Source organism: Pyxicephalus adspersus, chromosome 3, assembly GCF_032062135.1.
Source record: "Pyxicephalus adspersus chromosome 3, UCB_Pads_2.0, whole genome shotgun sequence".
Taxonomy (NCBI): domain Eukaryota; kingdom Metazoa; phylum Chordata; class Amphibia; order Anura; family Pyxicephalidae; genus Pyxicephalus; species Pyxicephalus adspersus.
The window spans coordinates 147,801,967-147,822,158 of record NC_092860.1 but is presented as its reverse complement, the minus strand read 5'-3'; the positions used below and the strand labels follow the sequence as shown (position 1 = coordinate 147,822,158).

Here is a 20,192-nt window from a genome sequence, read left to right as displayed (position 1 = left end):
TTTCTCTGGTCAATTTTGTGAAGGCTTTGCCCAAAATATTTTTGTGTCTGAAGGATTTTGTGGCCATTCAGCTAAAACAGTGTTCAGCCAAATCAAGTCGCTGTATTGTTCACTGGAGTTTCTTCAACCAAACTAATTGGACCATGTAAGGAGATGGCTATCTGTAAAAGGGGAACAGAAAAGGGCCTTTACCAAACTGTTACTGCAATGTTACAAGTGCATGGTTGCTTAAATCTTTGTATGATGAAGCATTACCAGAATTTGTTACAGGAAACAGCTTAGTCATTCAGAGAAGTGCCCGGTGTCCTTTAATGTCCTTTAGTGGGCCTGATTTATTAAAGCTCACCAAGATTGTAGAAGATATTCTATCATGGGAGAACCTAAGTAACCCAGCAAACCTGGAATTAATCTGGTACGGGATTGAAAACATTTGCCAACTAATGGCAAATGTTTTTTCAGAAAATAATTTTAAATTTGCTGGATTACCAAGGTTCATCCATGAGAGTCTATCTTCTCCAATCTTGGATAATTTTTTTCTGGAGACCTCCATCCTGCATGGGCTAAGGCTACCTGTGATGTGAGTGGCAGTGAAATGGCTTTGGGCATCCAGGAAGACAGCAGGTACATGCAATTACAAATGTTTTCACTTCCAATTCCTTCCTTAGTCATTCCATCTGATATCTACCTTGTTTGGGTAACAAGGTTTGGCCAACAAGCAAAGAACGATAAATCTGACTACAACTACATAAATACAGCATACACTACAAAAGTATTATTCCCATTATGTAGGACAACGTCAAAGGGAAGTAGAGGTTGGCTACCCCTTACCATATTCTCCAGGATCTTCCCATTCAATCTTCAGACCCATTCAGTGTTCAGACCCTTTTTTTAGATTTACTTTTCAGGAAATTCCCCCTTAGTTCTGATATCCCTTCCATCTGGAAGAAGCTGAACAAATAAAGTTGAATTATACCACCCTTGGGTAGTTAAAAGCTCATTAAAAGCTTTTTATAACAGATTAGGTCTTTGTCAACATGCCTGAGAAAGACACCCTAGCTGTCTCCAATACTTTCCCTAGTAATCTATCCAACCTATATAAGGTATCAGGGAATTTTAGGTTTTGCTGCTTCAAACAATGGCTATCATGGTACAACACTCTACCAATTCAGAAGAATGTTACTTGGTTTACAATTCTTAGAATCCCCAAATCATCAGATGATCCATTCCCTTTAGACTAATGTCATAGGATTATTCGGTTTTTTTCGTAAAAAGTCTCTCTGAATATATCAATAACCATAAAAAAGTGCTCACAGACCTGGAATTTTTAGTATGTAATTCTACATTATCTGCATGAACTTCCCAAAATGGATCAACTTTTCAAAGCTCATTTCAAGTGTTTTTGATAAAGCAGTTTATCCAACACTTTAATTACCTTCATGTGCCTATCCCTTGCCTATAAAGATTATGTTGACCCCAATCAGCTCCATGTGGATAAAATGTTTTTAGATTACGTAGATTACGTAGCCAAACTAATGAATGCTTAGCAGCTCGTGAGCTTTTCACTGGCTTTATAAAAAAATGTTGACACATAAATCCAAGCCAGGTGGAAGGTCAACTGAGAGCTAGTTTCCAGTAATGCATTCCATTATTGCATGTATTTTAAAGAAGAAACGTGTGTTAACACAACATGTTGCAAAGCACAAGACGATGGCTGGTGAGATGGGTTGCCATTTAATCCCAAATGCACCATACAATCACAATGCAGGGAGACACTTTTAGAAGTACAGCACACACTTTATTTCTGTGTGATGTGGTTCATTTGAATTCAAATTTAAACAAATAGCAACACTCAAGACAACAAGTGTGTGTTTAATAAAAAAAGAAAGGGTTGGGGACAGGGCCTCGTCCTTTAGTGATAGAGTTATTAAATAAGGAATAGTTCACATTTTTCATAATGCCCCAATGAGCCCCATTGGAGAATTTCCCCAATTTCCTATCCAGTAGAAATCAGGAAGAAATCTGTTCTCACTTCTCCACAGAAAAAAATCCCCATTGGAAGGATTTCCCCATTTCCATTCTGGTGACAGTCATTAAAATAAAAAATAATTTCTTGGCATATGGTTTCACTATAGCCAGGGGGACCACCAAGATGACGCTTAAAGCTGTCATTTACTACTACAGTTCTAAAGACACCAATCCCTCTAGTTATGCTTGTTATTTTAATTTTAAAAAAAATGTTTTTGCAAAGCTGGTGATATTGTTTTTTTTTTTCTGTGTTCAAGTAACATGACTGTGTGTGGGCTGATGAGCCCTTGCTAAACAGAGAACACTTGTCAGTACACACCGAACAAGTGTAATCACATTGAAAAACAATCATGAAGAGGACTCCCGTGGGAACAGAAATCAGGAATCATTAGACTTGTAAAACCTCTATGCACGTCTATAAATAAATGTCCGGCTTGACAAGGGGGAACATAAAAATCACTGGAGAGGGCGTTTGAAACAAGAAAAGTTAATGTAAATATATATACAAACACCAACCATCTTGACTTTCACATCTAAGCTTCTGCTACAAATGATAAATGAGTCATTGATCTGGAACAATTATGCATTTAAAGGATGGAGTGCACTCACCCACTCTATGTAACCCCTTGATCTAAAAAGAATCAGACCGGATCCCAGAGCTAGGCTGTACTAGAGACCATAAATCTTGGACAGGTTGAGTTAAATTCAATTCTAGTCATGCCGCCCAGAAGTCATATTTTCACAGCTGCCGTTTGCCATGAAAGCCTAAGAATGGTGGGAACTAAAAGTTGTGTAAGGGTTAGTCTGTTGGCCATGTTTCCCAGTGAATTCTGCATACAGGGCAGAGTTGAGGCTGCTGGTGGCTGCTAAATGTGTTCTGCTAGCCAATCCAAAGCAGGTGGTGAACAGTAAAGCATCCAAAATTTACAAATGAAATCTAGATGTATTGTAGCCATTCTTGGCCAGAATGGACACTTCTGTGGAACAAACTCAAATGTCACTGAAGAAAGTGTACCTGATTATAGGGAGCTCATTTCAAAGAAATTTGAAGCTCTTGTCCTGTAAATGTAAGCTCTGCTATCAAGTGATGCCACTTATATTCCTTTTGACTCCTTAACTTTAAACCAAGGTCTTACGATTTAGGCAAGGGGTTGTGTTTGATTATTCTGGCTGTGATGTCTCAGAGACTTTGTGGGCCTGATTTATTAAAGCTCTCCAAGGCTGGAGAGGATATACTTTCATAAGTCAAGCTGGGCCTGGTCTGGTCCAGGAATGAAAACATTTACTAACAAACAACAAATTACTTTTTAAAAAATCCATTCCAGATTTGCTGGATCACCCAGCTTCACTGATGAAAGCGTCCAACATTGGAGAGCTTTAATAAATTAGGTCTGTCTGCTGCTTCTGGAAAGTTGTATCTTCTGCAACATCTAAGGTTTCAAAACGGTACCAAAGCTATTGTACCCCAGCTTAACTATACGCAAGAGTAGGCTGCAATTCTGCACAAATCTGTTTACATAGCTTCTGTTGTAGTTTGAAGATGACTGACTATCTTAGGATGATTGATCTTGGTTGGGGTAACCAAGATTAGATCTGGAGCACCTATTGCAAGGACAATGGTACATTTATATACAGTTGATATGTTAGCTTCTACAAAGTTGTCCTTTGGACTGTGTAAAATAAATGGATTCAAGATTTTTATTGATTTTTTCATGTTCTTCATTTGACCTATCAATAATTTTCCTGCAGAGAAACCACCATACAAATATTGTCCCTACACAAATATGTGTAGGGACAATATTTGTATATGGCCCTACACCAGGTGGCAACGTCTCACATGAACCATGTTGAATGATGTATATAATATAAACTCATAATTAACCTTGAGTATGCTAGCACATTCTCTAATCTAATTTATTTGAAGTCTCTGGGAGATGAGTACAGTCATATTTATATGTGATGTAGTTAATATGTCCAGAAATCTGATGGTACAGGAGTAAAAGAACAAAGAAGTAAAGAATGGTAAAGAAGCAGAATACTGAAATGTTTGGTCAGCAGGTCCTGATCCCTGGCATGATGTCACATAGATCTCGGATGATGTAATGAGACAATTAGGCACCAGTTTTGAAAAAGTCTATAGCTAATGTCAAGAATTATGAGTTAGGGTGCAGAAAGGTCTTAATATTTCATATTTCTGAGACATGAGAATTACATCACCCATACAAACCACCTAATTTATTTATTAATAAATAAAAATTGTTTACTAGCTTCAAAAAAGTATTGATGGCCTTCGGGATTCTCTGAGTATTTATTACCTGCTTTATTTAGTTTTGGTTGTACAGGATCTTGAAATTTTGCATTGCCTTCAGTCATATATGTTCAAATGTTTAAACATGCAAACGTCATTCAATTGACTAGACCTGGTACAATAATGGCAAGTCTTTTACCTGGTGTAAGCCATATCTAACGGTGTTCATACATCATAGAATTTGGTGTCTTCAATTTGTCCAAGCCTGGTCACATCTGTAGGACCTTGATAATATTCCCCTAAAACTGTACATATGCTTGAATATGTCCAGCTGTAGATGATCATCTTTTAATGGGTTTAGCTGTATCTAATCTTTAGGCATCTTCACCAAGATTTCGAGAGTTAAGCTACGTACACACGGCAGATTTTTATCGCCCGATAATCTGCATCGGCCAATTATCGGGCGAAAATCTTCCGTGTGTACAGTCAGTGTCGTCTATCGTCCGGACGACCGACCTGCCGGATCCACGGACGATGGACGACAGCCGATCGTAATGAAAGGGAAGGGGAGAGCGCGCAGCAGGGTGCCGCTCCGTCGCTCTCCCCCCTCCCCTCTCCATAGAGCATGAACGGTGCTGTATGTACAGCATCGTTCATGCATCTTGCAGCCCCTTGTCGTTGGAAAGGATCGTGAAAGATCCTTTCCAACGACAAAAATTGCAAGTGTGTACGCAGCTTAAGGGTTTTATGTCTGCTGTGATAGTTGCAAAGGGTGCTGCAAAGGGGTGCAATGTTTTTGAATACGATAATTGACTAACCATAAGTTTATTATCTAAAAGCGTCTTGTATAATTTTTCCACTGCAGGTTCTTGTGATCTGTAAGTAACATCTGCTAACCAATGGCCTGTCAAAGACATTTGCTGTTCCTGATCCTGGTCCTGTTTGCAGTCACTACACAGCTGTCACATGGCCAACACTGGTCCCATGGGTGGTACCCAGGAGGCAAGAGGGAGTTGGACATGCCTGCCTCCCCAGAGGTATGTTACGGGTGCTTTGTTTTATAGCTCAGCTTCGGACAGTTTTGCAAGGATAATGTCATGATAGTCAGGTATTAATTCTATACAATGCCAGCAATGTGATTTGTTCAAAATTTATATCGCATGTACCTGTTCTTTTCCTGGGTGCCCTCTTAGCTCATGCAGAATGCAGGTTTTGTCCTCATGTCTCTAATAAAAAACAATACATGTGAAGCAGCAGATGTGGCCCCTTCATTTCATACAAAATAGATTTCTTAAAATCCATTTGCTATTAGTTGGCAAATGTTTTCAATCCTGGACCAGATGCATTCCATGTTTGTTGGATGACATAGGTTCTCCCATGATAGTCTATCTTCCCCAGTCTTGGAGAGCTTTATTAAATCTGACTCATTATAAGAAGTTCTAAACCTTTCCCATTCTACCAAGAATGTGTTCTAATTTGACATAATAACATCCCTACCTGTTCTCTCCAATGAGGGTGATTATAGCATTTAAAAAACTTTTATCCTTCCCTGCTTCAAAAGTAGAAAGAATTTTTTGGCTGGGATTGAACATTAAACGAGACGTTTCTAGATCTGGATCATTCAAAAGACAACCTAGGAGGAATCTTGGGGCCCAAATGATGCCCAAGTGGCCCAGAAACAACCTTCATTCTCTGGGTTGGTTTAGGTTAGGGTGATAGGGAAACTGGCCAATGCTCTGCATCTATCCATTACTTTACATGGCAGCAAATCCTTGTAGGTAGCTATTCTCTGGTGGCCAGTAGGCAATAGGAGAATGCTGCTACCTTGCCTATTCTCGTATTCCATCCTAAACCATATCTGGAATGGTCAGGAAGGCTTTTTTTCTGTAGCAGGGAAGGCTCCTATCCAGGTTTGGACACTACCATTGTACAATGCCTCAAAATTGAGCTCCAAGTACTAGCAGAGCGCTTGAGAGCCAGACTATGGCAGACATCTGCCTTTTGGAAGGTTCTTTTTAAGGTCCTGATACAACTCAGCTCAGCCAAGCTAATGCAATCACACAGGAGAATAAAGAGTAGGAAGAGCCTCGTCTCAGTGCTGGGACTGCAGTGAAATTTTGCCTGAGCACTGGGATTGCGGAGAAATGTCTCCTATGGTGGCAGATGTTCTACAGATCATTTGGCTATTGAAGCCTGTCTCACCTCCCCAGAAGGCTCTGATCAGTAAACAACATGTGTGGGAAGGATGATTTTCATCTCTCGCAAAAAACAAATGATCAGCTTCAGAGAGCACACACTGAGTGGGGAAAGCTCCAGAGTTTTACTAAATTCAAAAGTTTTTTCTTTATTTTTTTTTTTTAGGTTTGCAGACAGTACAGCAAAGCTGCGTGTCTGTTTTAATTTCTTCCCAGACATTGGCATATAATGTTACTAAGGCACGTATAAAAAGAGCAGATTTAAGAAGGAATCATAAGCATGGCATTCTTGTACATTCTATTTATAGCTGCTTTATCTCCTATATAGCATATTTCTCATTGTGGTCATAATAGCCTCATTTCCTGACACCTGCCCAAACACCCCTTTCCCCATGACAACTTTAATTATAAAAATTCAACAGGAGATGTTTTTATGTTTAAACTTAGTTTTCTCAAAGTCACTCCTACAGATCCGTTTATAAATATTTTCGTACAAAATACACTTAACTTTTACCCAAAATGTAGACAGTTTCCACATTGAAATCTATTAGAATACAGGTAGTCCCCGGGTTACATACGAGATAGGGACTGTAGGTTTGTTCTTAAATTGAGTTTGTATATAAGTCGGAACAGGTACATTTTTTGAATAAATGCAATTAGGACAGATGTTTGTCACAACATAATTTTAGGCAGCGTGGTATCAGTTACTGTATAAAATCCTCACAGGTATTTACCAACAAAGCAAAAACAAAATTTTTGAAGCCTAGACATTCATTACTTCTGGAGCACGCCATGCTTTAATATACAAAAAGAAACAATTGCAAAGTTTGTTTTGGTCATTAAAGAGTTACAAGAGGTTGCAGAACAGCAAAATACTTTTTCTGCAAGTTATGCGAACCCCTCCCCCCCTCCATCAAGCCTCCGTCCTGCACACGAACAAGCAAGGAAGCCCCGTTTGTATGTAGGAGGGGTCCGTTTGTCGGATTGACCTTAACTCCAGTGCCTTCTACACATGGTAGAAGGTACTGGATGAGTGAACTTTTAACAGCTTCAGCAGCTTTTCAGACACAAGACAAATACAAAATGCTAAAATTATTCCTTAATGGCTATTTTGCCTTGGTTTCTCAAAATGCCAATCATTTCTCCCGTGTCACATGGCAGTGCTTATTTTTCTTATGTCCAATGTTTTGGCTGTAAGTCCTCCTGTATCAGAGGTTGTTAGACTTGTGTGAGGGGTCAGCTCAAACCATTTACTAAAGTCCTCAGCAAACAATGTTTTGCCAAGGTAACCCATCTTTCCTGGATTTCTGATATCACAACCAGCGTTTCCTAGTTGAGATATACACTTCCTGTATCCTAGTACATTGTATATGAAAGAAACCTAGGTGAAATATAATGATTTTCTACTACTTTTCCAGTCACTGTCTCACATACGCTCCCCCTGTGTTCGAACTTGTGGGGCCGAACACTTTTACTCACCAAACAGTGTGTTTGGACAGGGCATCTGCATTCCATTGCAAATTGCCTGACCTGTGCTCAACCGAGAATTTAAAGTTTTGTAAAGTCAGAAACCACCTTGTGACTCTTGCGTTTCTCTCCTTGGCCTGACTCATCCATGTAAGGGGGAGTGATCTGTCACCAACCAGAATTGTCAACCCAACAAGTAATATCTCAGGGTCTCTAGAGCCCATTTAATTTGCCAAACATTCCCCTTCAATAATACTATAATTTTTCTCTGCGGGAGTAAGTTTTCTACTCAGGTATGTAACAGGGTGTTCTTCTTCCCTGACCACCTGTGACAGGACTGCCCCTAAACTGACATCAGAGGCATCAGTCTGTAGAGTGAACACCATTTTGAAATCTGGAGTCACCAACACTTGTTGTCTACAACCAGATGGTGGTGTACTGCCACCTTAGCAAAGTTTGGTATAAGCCTACGGTAGTACCGCACAATTCCCAAAAAGGCTCTCACTTGTTTTTTGGTGATGGGCCGGGGCAAATTTTGGATGGCTTCTATCCTATTTACCTGAGGTTTTATTACACGTCTTCTAGATAACGTGCTTCCTCAAGACCTAAAGCACACTTCTTAGGGTTTGCTGTTAACCCGGCTGCCTGGAGGGAATCCAACACCGCTTGCACTTTTGGTAAATGACTTTCCCAGTCATCACTACAAATGATGATATCATCCAGATAAGCAGAAGCATATCTACGATGAGGTTTAAGGATGATATCCATTAACCTTTGAAAGGTTGCTGGAGCCCCAGGTGACTCAAAGGGCATAGTGACATACTGAAAAAGGCCTTCTGGGATGACAAATGCAGTTTTTTCTTTAGCGCTGTTAGTAAGGGGCACTTGCCAGTACCCCTTGGTTAGGTCAAGAGTAGAGAAATACCTTGCACGGCCAAGTCTTTTAATCAATTCATCCACTCTTGGCATTAGGTACGCGTCAAACTTTGACACCTCATTTAACTTTCGGAAATCATAACAGAATCTCACTGTACCATCTGGCTTTGGGATCAGGACTATGGCATTTGACCACTCACTTTGCGACTCATCAATCACTTCAACTTCTAACATCTTTTTTACCTCTTCAGATACAGCTTGTCTCCAAGCCTCAGGTACCCTATAGGGTTTCAAGTGAACTCCTACCTGCAGCTCAGTGACTATGTCATGTTTGATGACTGAAGTGCGCCCAGGCAACTCTAAGAACACATCAGTGTTTCTTGAGACAAATTCTTTTGTCTCCTGCATTTGAAACTTGGAAATGGATTCTGCAATATGCACACCTACGGTATTATAAAAAGGGGTGTTTACCTTATTTGCCGACATTTCAGGGTCAACATTGCCAGGGGAACTCACTGCTGACAGAGTCTCACTGTCCTTCCACAGTTTGACTAAATTTATATGATACAACTGTTCAGGCTTTCTCTTATCAGGCTGGTAAACTTTATAATTTACCTCTCCCACTTTCTCTATTACCTCATATGGCCCTTGCCACTTAGCCAGGAATTTACTCTCTACAGTGGGCACTAGAACCAACACCCGGTCACCTGGGTTAAAGGTTCTAACTTTAGCTGACTGGTTGTAGACACGACTTTGTGCCTCTTGAGCCTGCTCTAAGTGCTCTTTGACAATGGGCATGACAGCAGCTATTCTGTCTTGCATAAGAGAAATATGCTCTATTACACTTTTGTAAGGGGTGTGTTCCTGTTCCCAAGTTAACTTAGCAATGTCAAGGAGACCACGTGGGTGTCTGCCATATAAGAGCTCAAATGGGGAGAAACCTGTTAAAGACTGCGGTACTTCACAGACTGCAAACCTCAAACAAGGTAATAGACAATCCCAGTCTTTTCCATCCTTGCTAACCACTTTTTTTAACATGCCCTTCAGTGTCTTGTTAAACCTTTCAACTAGGCTATCAGTTTGAGGTTGATACACTGAATTATGCAGGTGATTAATTTTCAAGAGCTGACACAGTTCTTTAGTGACCTTGGACATGAAAGGAGTCCCCTGATCAGTAGGGATCTCCTTTGGTATGCCTGTGCGAGAGAACATGTAAAACAGCTCTTTGGCTATAGAGGTGCGTACACACTTCCAATTTTTATCGTTCCAATCGAACGACGAACGATCGATTGGGCAAAAAATCGTTCGTAAAAAAGTAACCAACGACGCCGACGAACGAGGAAAGTCGCTGGAAACGAACGACCGGACCGACGGATCGGATTGGGCGACGATCGTTGAACATCGTTCGTGTGTACGGTCGTTCGTTGATCGTCCATGTTCAGAGCATGCGTGATGAACGAACATCCGTTCACTTTCCTGTCGTGCACATAGTTCCTCTATCGTTCAAACGATCGTATCTATTGTGTGTACAATATCTACGAACGATCGTGTCGTTAACTCTATGTGCAGGATCGGTGCTATACGATCGTTCATATATATCGTGCATGAACGTTCGTCGTTCGTTTTCCAACGATAATAATTGTAAGTGTGTATGTAGCTTAAGCTTAGCAGAGGTGTTTCGTAAAGGCACTGCTTCAGAATAACATGTAGTGTAATCTAACACTACAAGTATATATTGATGTCCCCGTGCAGACTTTACAACATACATGGGACATAGGAGAGGTTAGTTGACACTCTGGGTAGGATTCACAAAACCTCTGTACCTCAGTAAAAATCCCTGGCCAAAAAAACGCTGTAGGATGCGTTCTCTGGTCTTTTCAGACCCTAGGTGGCCTCCCAGCACATGCTTGTGAGCCAGGTCCAATATCAGTGTGCGATACGGTTGGGGCACCACCAACTGCTCAACATTTATCCCACGTATTTTATCTATCCGGTATAATAGATCCTGGTTAACAGCCATATGGGGAAATTCACGATCAACACCTGGATACTGTGGTACCCCATTTACCACCTTCACATTTTCCCTTGATCGTATCAAAGTGGGGTCTCTGAGTTGAGCAGTTCCAAAATTGTCACTAGATACCTCTAAATTAGGCATATCTGGAATTTCTTCCACATCTTCAGTCTCACTAGCTAGCACGACTAGAGGAAAATTATCAATTTCGTCAGGGGTCACCCCTACTGTGGGAACCTCAGAATCTGGGTCATATGGTTCAGGGGTAACCTTAGTACACACCTTATCAGTAAAACTTTCTCATCAGGTTACATTTCTGTTCTACCATAAGTCCCAGAATAGGGAAAAATCTCTTCCCAGTATCACACTATGCATTAGTAATTTAACCACACCCACTTCATGACATGATACTCCACATGGAGTTTCTATTGTGACTAGAGCAGTTGAGTACTTTCTGGTTTCTCCGTGTATGCATAGTATCCCAACAGTATGTCCATTAAATGTCCCAGGGTTTACCAGAGAGCTATGTACCAGGGTCACCAAGCTCTCAGAGTCCAACAGTGCCTCAGCTGTACAACCTCCTATGGACACAGTACATATTGGAGGTTCTAAATTAAACATAGTGTCTGCCAAATACACTGGTTGTGCAAACAGAGAAATATGTCTGGTCATATTGCACTCCATTGGCTCAGTTGTGATGGGGCAATTAGCAACCACATATCCAAATTCATGACACCGCCAGCACTGTAAGCGACCCTGGTCCCCATTTTGGGTCAGTGGCCTGGACCTCCAGGTCCCAGAGGAACATGGCCCTGCTGGTTCCCCCTTTGAGCCATCTCCCCTTAAAGCATTTCTCAACCCTCTAGCAATTGGAACAGTCTTACCAGTAGACTTCGGTGACCTGCTGCCCCCGGGGCCGGGATATCTGGGAGATGCTTGGAGTAGGTCCTCTGTTGCACTGTACTGCTCCACGAGACTCACCAATTGGTCAGCAGTTGTAGGTCCTCCTTATCCAACCCAGCGCTGGATCTTGGGGGGTAATGACCTAATGAACTTATCCAGGACAACTCTCTCTACAACTTGACCTGGAGTGCTTTCCTCAGGCTGCAGCCATTTCCTCACGAGATGGATAAGATTGTGCATCCGTGAATGGGGTGGAGAGCTCACAGAGAAAGTCCAGTTGTGCACACGGCCTGCACGCACATGCATGTTTACTCCAAGTCGAGCAAGTATGTCACCCTTAAGCTTTGCATAAATTCTTGCATCTGACTCAAATAGTAGTAGGCCTTCTGCAGTTCCCCGGTCAAGAAAGGCGCCACTACAAATATAACGATTTTCCACTACTTTTCCAGTCACTGTCTCACACTTGCTTTGTCCACAGTGTCTCTGTGTCGAGTAATAGTGGCTGAAAATCTCTCTGGATATGGTGGTTGTCGATCTCTCCCTGTATTCAGTGGTTATTAGTCTCCCTGCACCCTGTGGTACTGGTTGTCCCACATTATTTATCGGTTGACAATGGCTCTGCATGAAGTGCAGCATTTCTTGATTTTTTTAAAATAGAGGAACCCCTTGAACTAACTTTCATGTCACTTGGTATAATGTTACCCCTACAGATAGACAAGAAAAATTGGTGTCAGTTAAAATAGAGGTCTGCATCAAGGTACCCCTAGCAAGCTATGAACCTTGGTTGAGAAACATTGCTCTAGTGGTCAGAATAATCCCTTAATTTTTTAGTAGAGGTTGTAAATCCCTCTGTATCTCTGTTAGGTGGTGGTTTTAAGTCTCTATTTTTCCAGTAATGGCTGTAATCCTCTTACAACCATCACTGGTTGTATTGTAAGTCTTTCTTTGTCCAATGATGACTGTCCAGTGGTGGTAGTTGTAAGTGTCTGTGTGTCCAGTGATAGTGATGGCTATAGATGGCTTTAAGTCTGTCTGTGTCTGTTGGTGATGGTTATAGGTTTCTCTATAACCAGTGGTGGTCTCTCTCGGTGGTGGTGGTGGTTTTTACGTCTTTCCATTGTCTTGTCTATTCATGGCTGTAAGCATCCCTTTGTCCAAGGGTGGTATTTTTATTTCTGTTTCCGGTGATGATGGTTAAAAGTCTCTCTGTGTTCAATGGTAATAAATGTAAACCCTAGTTGTCTGGTGGGGCAGAGGTTGTAGGTTTCTCTGGATCTGATGGTTATAGTTGCTAGTCTCTTTTAGCCCAGTGGTAGTAGTTGTAAGTCTATGTCTATCTAGTGATGGTGGTTATAAGATTCTATTTTTCCAGTAGTGGTGATTATAAGTCTTTCTGTGTCCAGTGGCTGTAGTTGTAAACCTCTCTTTATCCAGTGGTGGTAGTTGGTGAAAGTCTCCATTTGTCCAGTGCTGGGGGTTATAAACCTTTTTAGTTCCAATGGTGGTAGTTGTACATCTCTGTTATAGTGGTAGTGATAAGTCCTTCTGGGTCTGCTTGTGTTAATAATTAGTCTCCTTGGGTCTGGTTATGGTGGTTCAGTAGTGACAGATGTGAGTCTTTCTTTGTCTAGTGGTGGTGGTTATTCTCCATATCCAGTGGTGACATTTGTTAACCTGTCATTGTCCAGTGCATTTGAAACTGCTAATAAAGCAGATTGGAAAAGTACCACTATCTCGACTTGCTTGGAGAATGAAAAAGCTCTCATTAAACCCATCATAGTTATTAGTCCTATGGGGATACATACAGGGCTAAATCTCTTTGTGGGTACACAACCTTCAGAGTAAATATTTGATTGGGTTGTAAGGAACCTTTAGAAATGTTTACTGCCTAATTGTGTGTTCCTATGGAAAAATGCCACAGCTTTTCTCGTATGAGGTGTCAAGAATCTCCTTGACCTTGACCTCCTCATAGCTGTATCTGCAATGTAAGATCTAAGGCCTTGGTCTCTCTGACTGCCAATCTCGGGAGATTTAGCACAAGATTTAGTGTTGTCACTATTGCGCTCATCACTGCCCTGCTTCTACCAGTATGGCCATTAGGAGAGACCACAGACAACACTGGTAACTAGTCTTTTGCCTTTTTGGGCACAACTGCAAAAATTATGTCCCTCTTCCACATTTTGTTTAGCAGATGTGACTATATTTCATTTTAAGTGATTATATATTTGTCTGATATACATAAGAAATCAGCCAGTCTTTTTGGTGAGAGCTGAGAAGTTGTTTATAAGTTAGTTTACTCCTAGGGGAGGATTTGTTCACATCCACAGCTGTTGCTTGTTCATTTAGAAACCTCTTCTCAAATAAATTATTAGCGATGGGAGTAATATTGATATTATTTTCCTATTCACACACAGCTGCATTTCCCCTTCAGTAATTACACTAAATTATATGGTACAGTTATTCTATCCTTCTGTTCCCCTCATATGGGCAATTTCTAATTTCCAGCCATAGACATAACAGTTATCAACCTTTTAGTAGTGTATCCAAATTCAATAGTTTGGATAGTTTATGGCATGTTTATAAACTTTATTGTTTGGGGTGTTTTGCTAGCCAATGGAAAGATTTCCTTTCACTTCCCATCCTGGAGAAGAAAATGGAAGTGAGAGTCTCAAAAAATCAATTTCCCATTATAATATATCTTGGTGACATCGGTCATCAGGACATAAAGTGAGGGTGAATCTCTCTATGCATCATGAGTGCATCTAAAATTGGATTGAGCTAACACACGTCAACTGTGCACATCTGGAGTAAATCTAGCATTACAGGTACATCTGTTACAAAGTCCAGGTCATTACCGAAAACACTCGGCTGAGCTAATGCATGCTTGATAAATTGTCCATTTTGAATTTCCTCTGCTTAATAGGGCCAATGATTTAATAGAGGCAGGGTATGCTTTGATCTTTAACATATTAAAAGAAATGGTTTATTATGCATATATTTTGTCCTTCTTGGGTCCTTGTTGCCTTTTCCCATTAACAGGCTAATTATAATTTTGAATGCCTTTTTTTCTTTTTATATCATATATCAAGTGATATCATCATTGTGTCTCTGCTTCTCTGTGACTGTAAGCCATGCAGCTATGGCTGGTGGGAAACACTATGCATTGCTTCCTGAAGACAGAGGACCTACCTATGTAATGCTCACCTATGATAATGATCCTTAGGTATTTAAAAAAACTGAAATCCAATGGATGAAATGGGTGGAACAAAGACAGACTGGGAAAGGAAGTAATAAATAATTCTAGATGATCCTCTGCCTGTAAATAAGACACAATCCTTCTTGCTCAAGGTTTTTTGCACAATGGGTCCGATTTATTAAAGCTCTACAATACTGGAGAAGATACACTATCATGGGAGAACCTGGGTAACCCAGCAAACCTAGAATGCATTTGGCCCAGAATTGAAAACATTTGCTAACTAATAGCAAGAAATCCATTCTAGGTTTTGCTGGGTCACCCTAGTTTTCCTATGTAAGTATATCTTCTCCATTCTTGGAGAACATTCATAAATCAGGCTCACTGTGAGAAGATCAGTAAAAGTAACCAGTTTCTTCAATGGCAAGAATTCTATACAAATACTGTACAAGGAAAGAAGAGTTTAGCCTAGAGTCCATCTCTGAGCTTTGTGCCCCACTTCTTTCAGAGGACCTTCACTGTCACTTCCGCCACAAAATGTTTTAAACTTACATTTTTATAATGTCTTTAGATTGGCCAAATCAAGTCCTCTTAAGTCCTCTACTTTTTTGGATTCAGGTTTGCATTAGATTCCGTTTGCATTAGTATATAGGGCACTGTTCACCGTGAAGCCCTGCACTCACAATGTTTCTTCCCAGTTGAGTGAATTTGGACATCACTCAACCCAGAAGAACCTTCTTCCACAGTGTATTGGGCGTAATTTCCCAAGACTGGAGAAGATAGACTCTGCATGATCCAGCGAACCTGGTATGGATTTCTTAAAATCATTTGCTGCTTTTAATTGTTGACCAAATCCAAGTTTGCTGAATCACCTTTGTTCTCTAGTTACCATGTATCTTCTAAAGCTTTGGAGAGCTGTAATCAATCAGGCCTATTATGTCTGGCCCTATAATTCTGATATGCTCTTAATGTTATATGCACCAAGCATACCTTTCTATTTTAAAGTTCAGGTCTGTAACATTGTTAACTGCATTGACATTCCTTGGAGGCTCAAGGAAATGAATGGAATGCTGACCAAATTGCCTTTGATTCCTCAGTCTTGGTCAAGGTGCTTTAAAAATACACACACATGAGAGCACACACCATACATGCTCATTTTTTACATTTTTTCACTGTATCAATCAAAGAGCTTGGGTATTGAACAGTATATGGAGGTCTAAATGGCTCAGAGAAATCATTCTGACTCTTAAATCACAGCTTCTAAGATATCAGGCAGAAGGGTAAGCATTTTTTCCAATGAGGCCAAATCATAAATTTGCATTGTGAGAAGACACCAAAGTAAAAAAAAAAGAGTTGCTTATATAATGAGTACGTATGGCTGCCTCATTTACAAATATGGTTTTTAAAACAAAAATTTGAATATATACACCAATCTGTACTGCTTTATATGTTTGCCTAAAAACTATTAAAAAATATACACGTATTACCAAAATTTTCCCCACACCATCTCTGGATCATGTCGCAGCATTTTTACTTTTTTCCATAAGTGAGAATCCACCCTGTGACATCATCTCATGCCTTTAAAAATCCTGCAAATGAAAAGTTGCTAGAAGGTCAGTTAAAATCGACGGCACCCCCCGAACTCACTCTCCCAAGAACCCTTTCACTACACACAGGGGGTTAGCATTCTCTTAAGAAGTCAAGGACAAAGGTTATATTGTTTTGCAGAATTTAATAAATACATGCATATGAAAAGGCACAAAGAGGGGATGAGGATATGAAAAGTTTTATAGTCCTACTGGCAGGGCTGACAACACTGGTTGGGATATCAGTGCAGCAAAGGCACTGTGTTGTCAGCTCAAACAGAGAGTTAGGAATTTACTGGATTGCTAGCAGATTACCAGATATGGTTGTGCACTTGCAGCACGTTTTTTTAAGGGATAACCCAAGGTCATGTTCATGTTTTAGAGAAGTAATTTGTTTTCTAATTCTGCTCTGATACTCTCAGTTGCATAATAGTCAGACATCTTCACTGTGTAAGTTCATGTGTAGCTGACCACATAAGTTTACTGGTATCTCCATTCTTCATGAGCACATAGTTACAATGCAGCAAAGTAGCAGCTGAATTTAGTTAGATGATGCATTAATTTAAACAAATAAAAAAATATATAAGTTGTAGTCCCATTCAGCGAAAAAATTGTTTTAGGCATGTTTTATCTATTTATAAAATTGTTTTATTATCATATTAATAAGTACAAATGACATTGATTTATTTCCTATAAATAACAGCTGTTGCTGTGCCAGGTCAGTGGGTATTAAGTAAAGGATTTGTCTAACAAACGTCAAAAGTAATTAAAACAGATGTCAACAAAATCTCATAAGAATCTCATTTGTCACAAAACGGTAAAGACAAAATATATTTTTAGGAATCCCTAGGAAAAGGAGCAAAATAATGCAAGCAATCTTATCAATCTATCTTATCAATAAATGTTGGTAAATGTTATCCCTAGTTTGTGAAATATATATATATATATATATATATATATATATATATATATTGTCTACTACAATGTCAATTTTGCTTCCATACTTTTCCATTGGTCATGTTTGATCTGGTTGAAAACAATTCTATCATGGAGATCTGGTCCAAGTCCAGATCTGGTAAACATCATCAGCATAATTCCTTGTCATCATTGGAACTTGTATTCTTTGTTATATATTAAAATTTTTGCTGTGTTTCTGTCCTTAGGTTTCAGAAGAAATCAAGCTCTGTGAAGGAGAGGATTGTGCCTACCTCAGAAACCCAAGGAAAAACCTTCTAAAGAACATATTGGTAAGATACACATATGAAATGCAGGTGAAGGAATGTACCTTTTATGGGGCTTGTATCTACAAATATTGGGTTTGTGTTGATGGCATAGATTTTTGGTTTGGCTTTGGGATACATCTGAGATCATTCTGAATTCAATGATCTGCAGTTGATCTCCTGTTAACCTGCATTAAGTGGGTTTTACTTCCCTATAGACCTGTATGGGGATGCAAAATTGGCAATGAAAAACTAAAGGCTCCTGGGCCCACCTTGTTTTCTTTTCTGTATGATGTCCATAATTTGTGCTTACTTCCCACCTCACTGTAAAAATCAAGTTCCTTTGAAAAATCAAACTCATTTTGAAATACCCTATACCTTGTGGAGTTATAAGTCCCTGGTCATTTAAGCCTGCAACAGAGGAGGGAACATTAAGGAGGAAGCAGAACTTTGGCCCATGACAGGGGAGTTCTCTTCTCCCCTGCCATATCCTGTATACCTGGAAAGTTGTTTCTGCTCTGTCACCATTCCCTCAGCTGTAAGTTTTCTTTTTCTGCAGTAATGCCGCATACACACGTGCAATAATAGTCATTGAAAAGGATCTTTCACAATCAGTGGCACCCCGCTGCGCGCTCTCCCCCTTCACTTGCATTATAATCGTTCGTCGTTCAACGTTCGTAGATCGGCCGGGACGGTCGTTCAGACGATGAGCGATTTGCGCTGTACACACTTCAGATTCTTGTCAGATATCGGCCCTGAGCCGATTGTCAGGCGAGAACCATTGGACGCGTGTTCGTAGCTTAAGAGACACAATATTTGAATTATAAACTACATACTACTAGAAACATGGCTTTAACTGTATTTCTCTTTTTTTTGCAGGCTGATGTCTTGGCAAGGCAGCTACAGAAAAAGTGACCAACTATTTATCGTAACTTCATCCAAATTTTCGTCTTCAAGCCATGTCTCCTTTAAGCACCCTACCATCTTCAGTGGCACCATCATTCTACGTCGATGATGTGGTCATTCTTCTGCTGGGCACTGATCAGAATTCCAGACACGGTTCCAAAAAAATCTGTTACCATCTGTGTTTAATAATATTTTTCGGGCCAACTCCACCAGAAACTGTTAAGTTGACATTGAGTAGTGTTTGTTTTGGCCCTGGAGGATTAGTTGACAAGTGGTTGGCGATCAGTTCAGCTCATTAGTGTCCACCAAGATATCCGTTTCTGGTGGATTTGTCCCCTAGGAGATTTTTCATTATGTTGTATATTTAGAATTTGCTCCAATTTTAGTCCTCTTCACATTTCATTTTACATCTAATTGGTTGAAATTCCTTCTTGCCTTGACATATTTTGTGTTTTCCGAAATGTCATCTTCCCAATATTGTACATTTTGTATATGGTAACATTCCTGGAGATTTATTATTGATTTTCAATGTAATTAGCCAAAAGGTTCCAAAGAACCAAATATGGATTGTCAGATGTTTAAATAAAATTCCCTTAGGTCGTCTTACCATTTGCCCTGTTTCTTGCATAGCTGAGGGAGTGGAGCTTTTATGTTCATGTATATTTATGTATTTATTGAAAGCGTTACGTTACGTTTAATCTGTTGGTATTTTATCTTTCCTGGTTCTTCCTTTCCCCATCATCAACATGCTAATAAAATTTTTAAGTAAAATCTTTTCGTTTTTATGGCATTTTAAGCTTGTGTTTCTCTATGCAATGCAGGCAGATTGTAGGTCGTGGGAGAAGTTGGCAGAATGTTGTACATAGCGTGCTGAAAACATCAGGATTGATAGCCTGAGGCAGCAACCTTCCCAATTCAGTGCATATACCAAAATGACTTGCTGGGTGATGTTAGTCTGAGGATGTGGGCATTTCTTGGAAAGTTGTATTTGCTTGCAGGCTGCCCGAGGTCATGTGAACCTCTATGATTGCAAAAACGAAATCCAATGAGAGAACAAAAGGGCCGAGATGAAGACAGCAAAGCTGGAAAGGAAAGAACTAAATGATGCTGCATATCTCTTAGCCTGGACGTGTCACAGGCTCTTTCGGAATAGCTGCAGATTCTAATGCACACAGTGAGAAGCTGTCGGTGTGCAGTGATATCAGAATAAGCAATTTCCGTCCACCATTCAGGCACATTGCAGCATTCTGCATAAAGAATGAGCCACAATACAAGTTATAGCTCTGTAGCATACGACACTGCATTTGGAAGGTGCATTGTTAATCAAATATGGGCATCATGATGTGTCCTGGCTTGCAAAAATGTGTCATGTGACATGTGTTGCAAACCATTTTTTGCACAATAGCATGCTATACTGCATTTAGAAGGTGCACTGGGTCATATGTGTAATAATGGTGGTGATGTATTTTAATGCTAGTTAACATATGTGTATTCCCTCCCCCCCAAACAAAATCATGTCTGTTTCTTTTCCCTATTTATGATACTTATGGACCTTTGAT

General features: G+C 40.1%; 1 protein-coding gene across 1 annotated transcript in view; it reads left to right on the top strand.

Annotated features, from left to right (window-relative positions):
* Positions 1–19,416, top strand: part of LOC140327842 (progonadoliberin-2) — a 22,024-nt gene extending 2,608 nt beyond the window's left edge. Inside the window, exons 2-4 of the mRNA XM_072407155.1 lie at positions 5,139–5,310; positions 17,671–17,754; positions 18,607–19,416. Of these exons, the coding sequence (XP_072263256.1) occupies positions 5,173–5,310; positions 17,671–17,754; positions 18,607–18,642 (258 nt within the window). The 5' untranslated portion in view covers positions 5,139–5,172 and the 3' untranslated portion in view covers positions 18,643–19,416. The remainder of the gene's footprint in view (positions 1–5,138; positions 5,311–17,670; positions 17,755–18,606) is intronic.
* Positions 19,417–20,192: the final 776 nt, after the last annotated feature.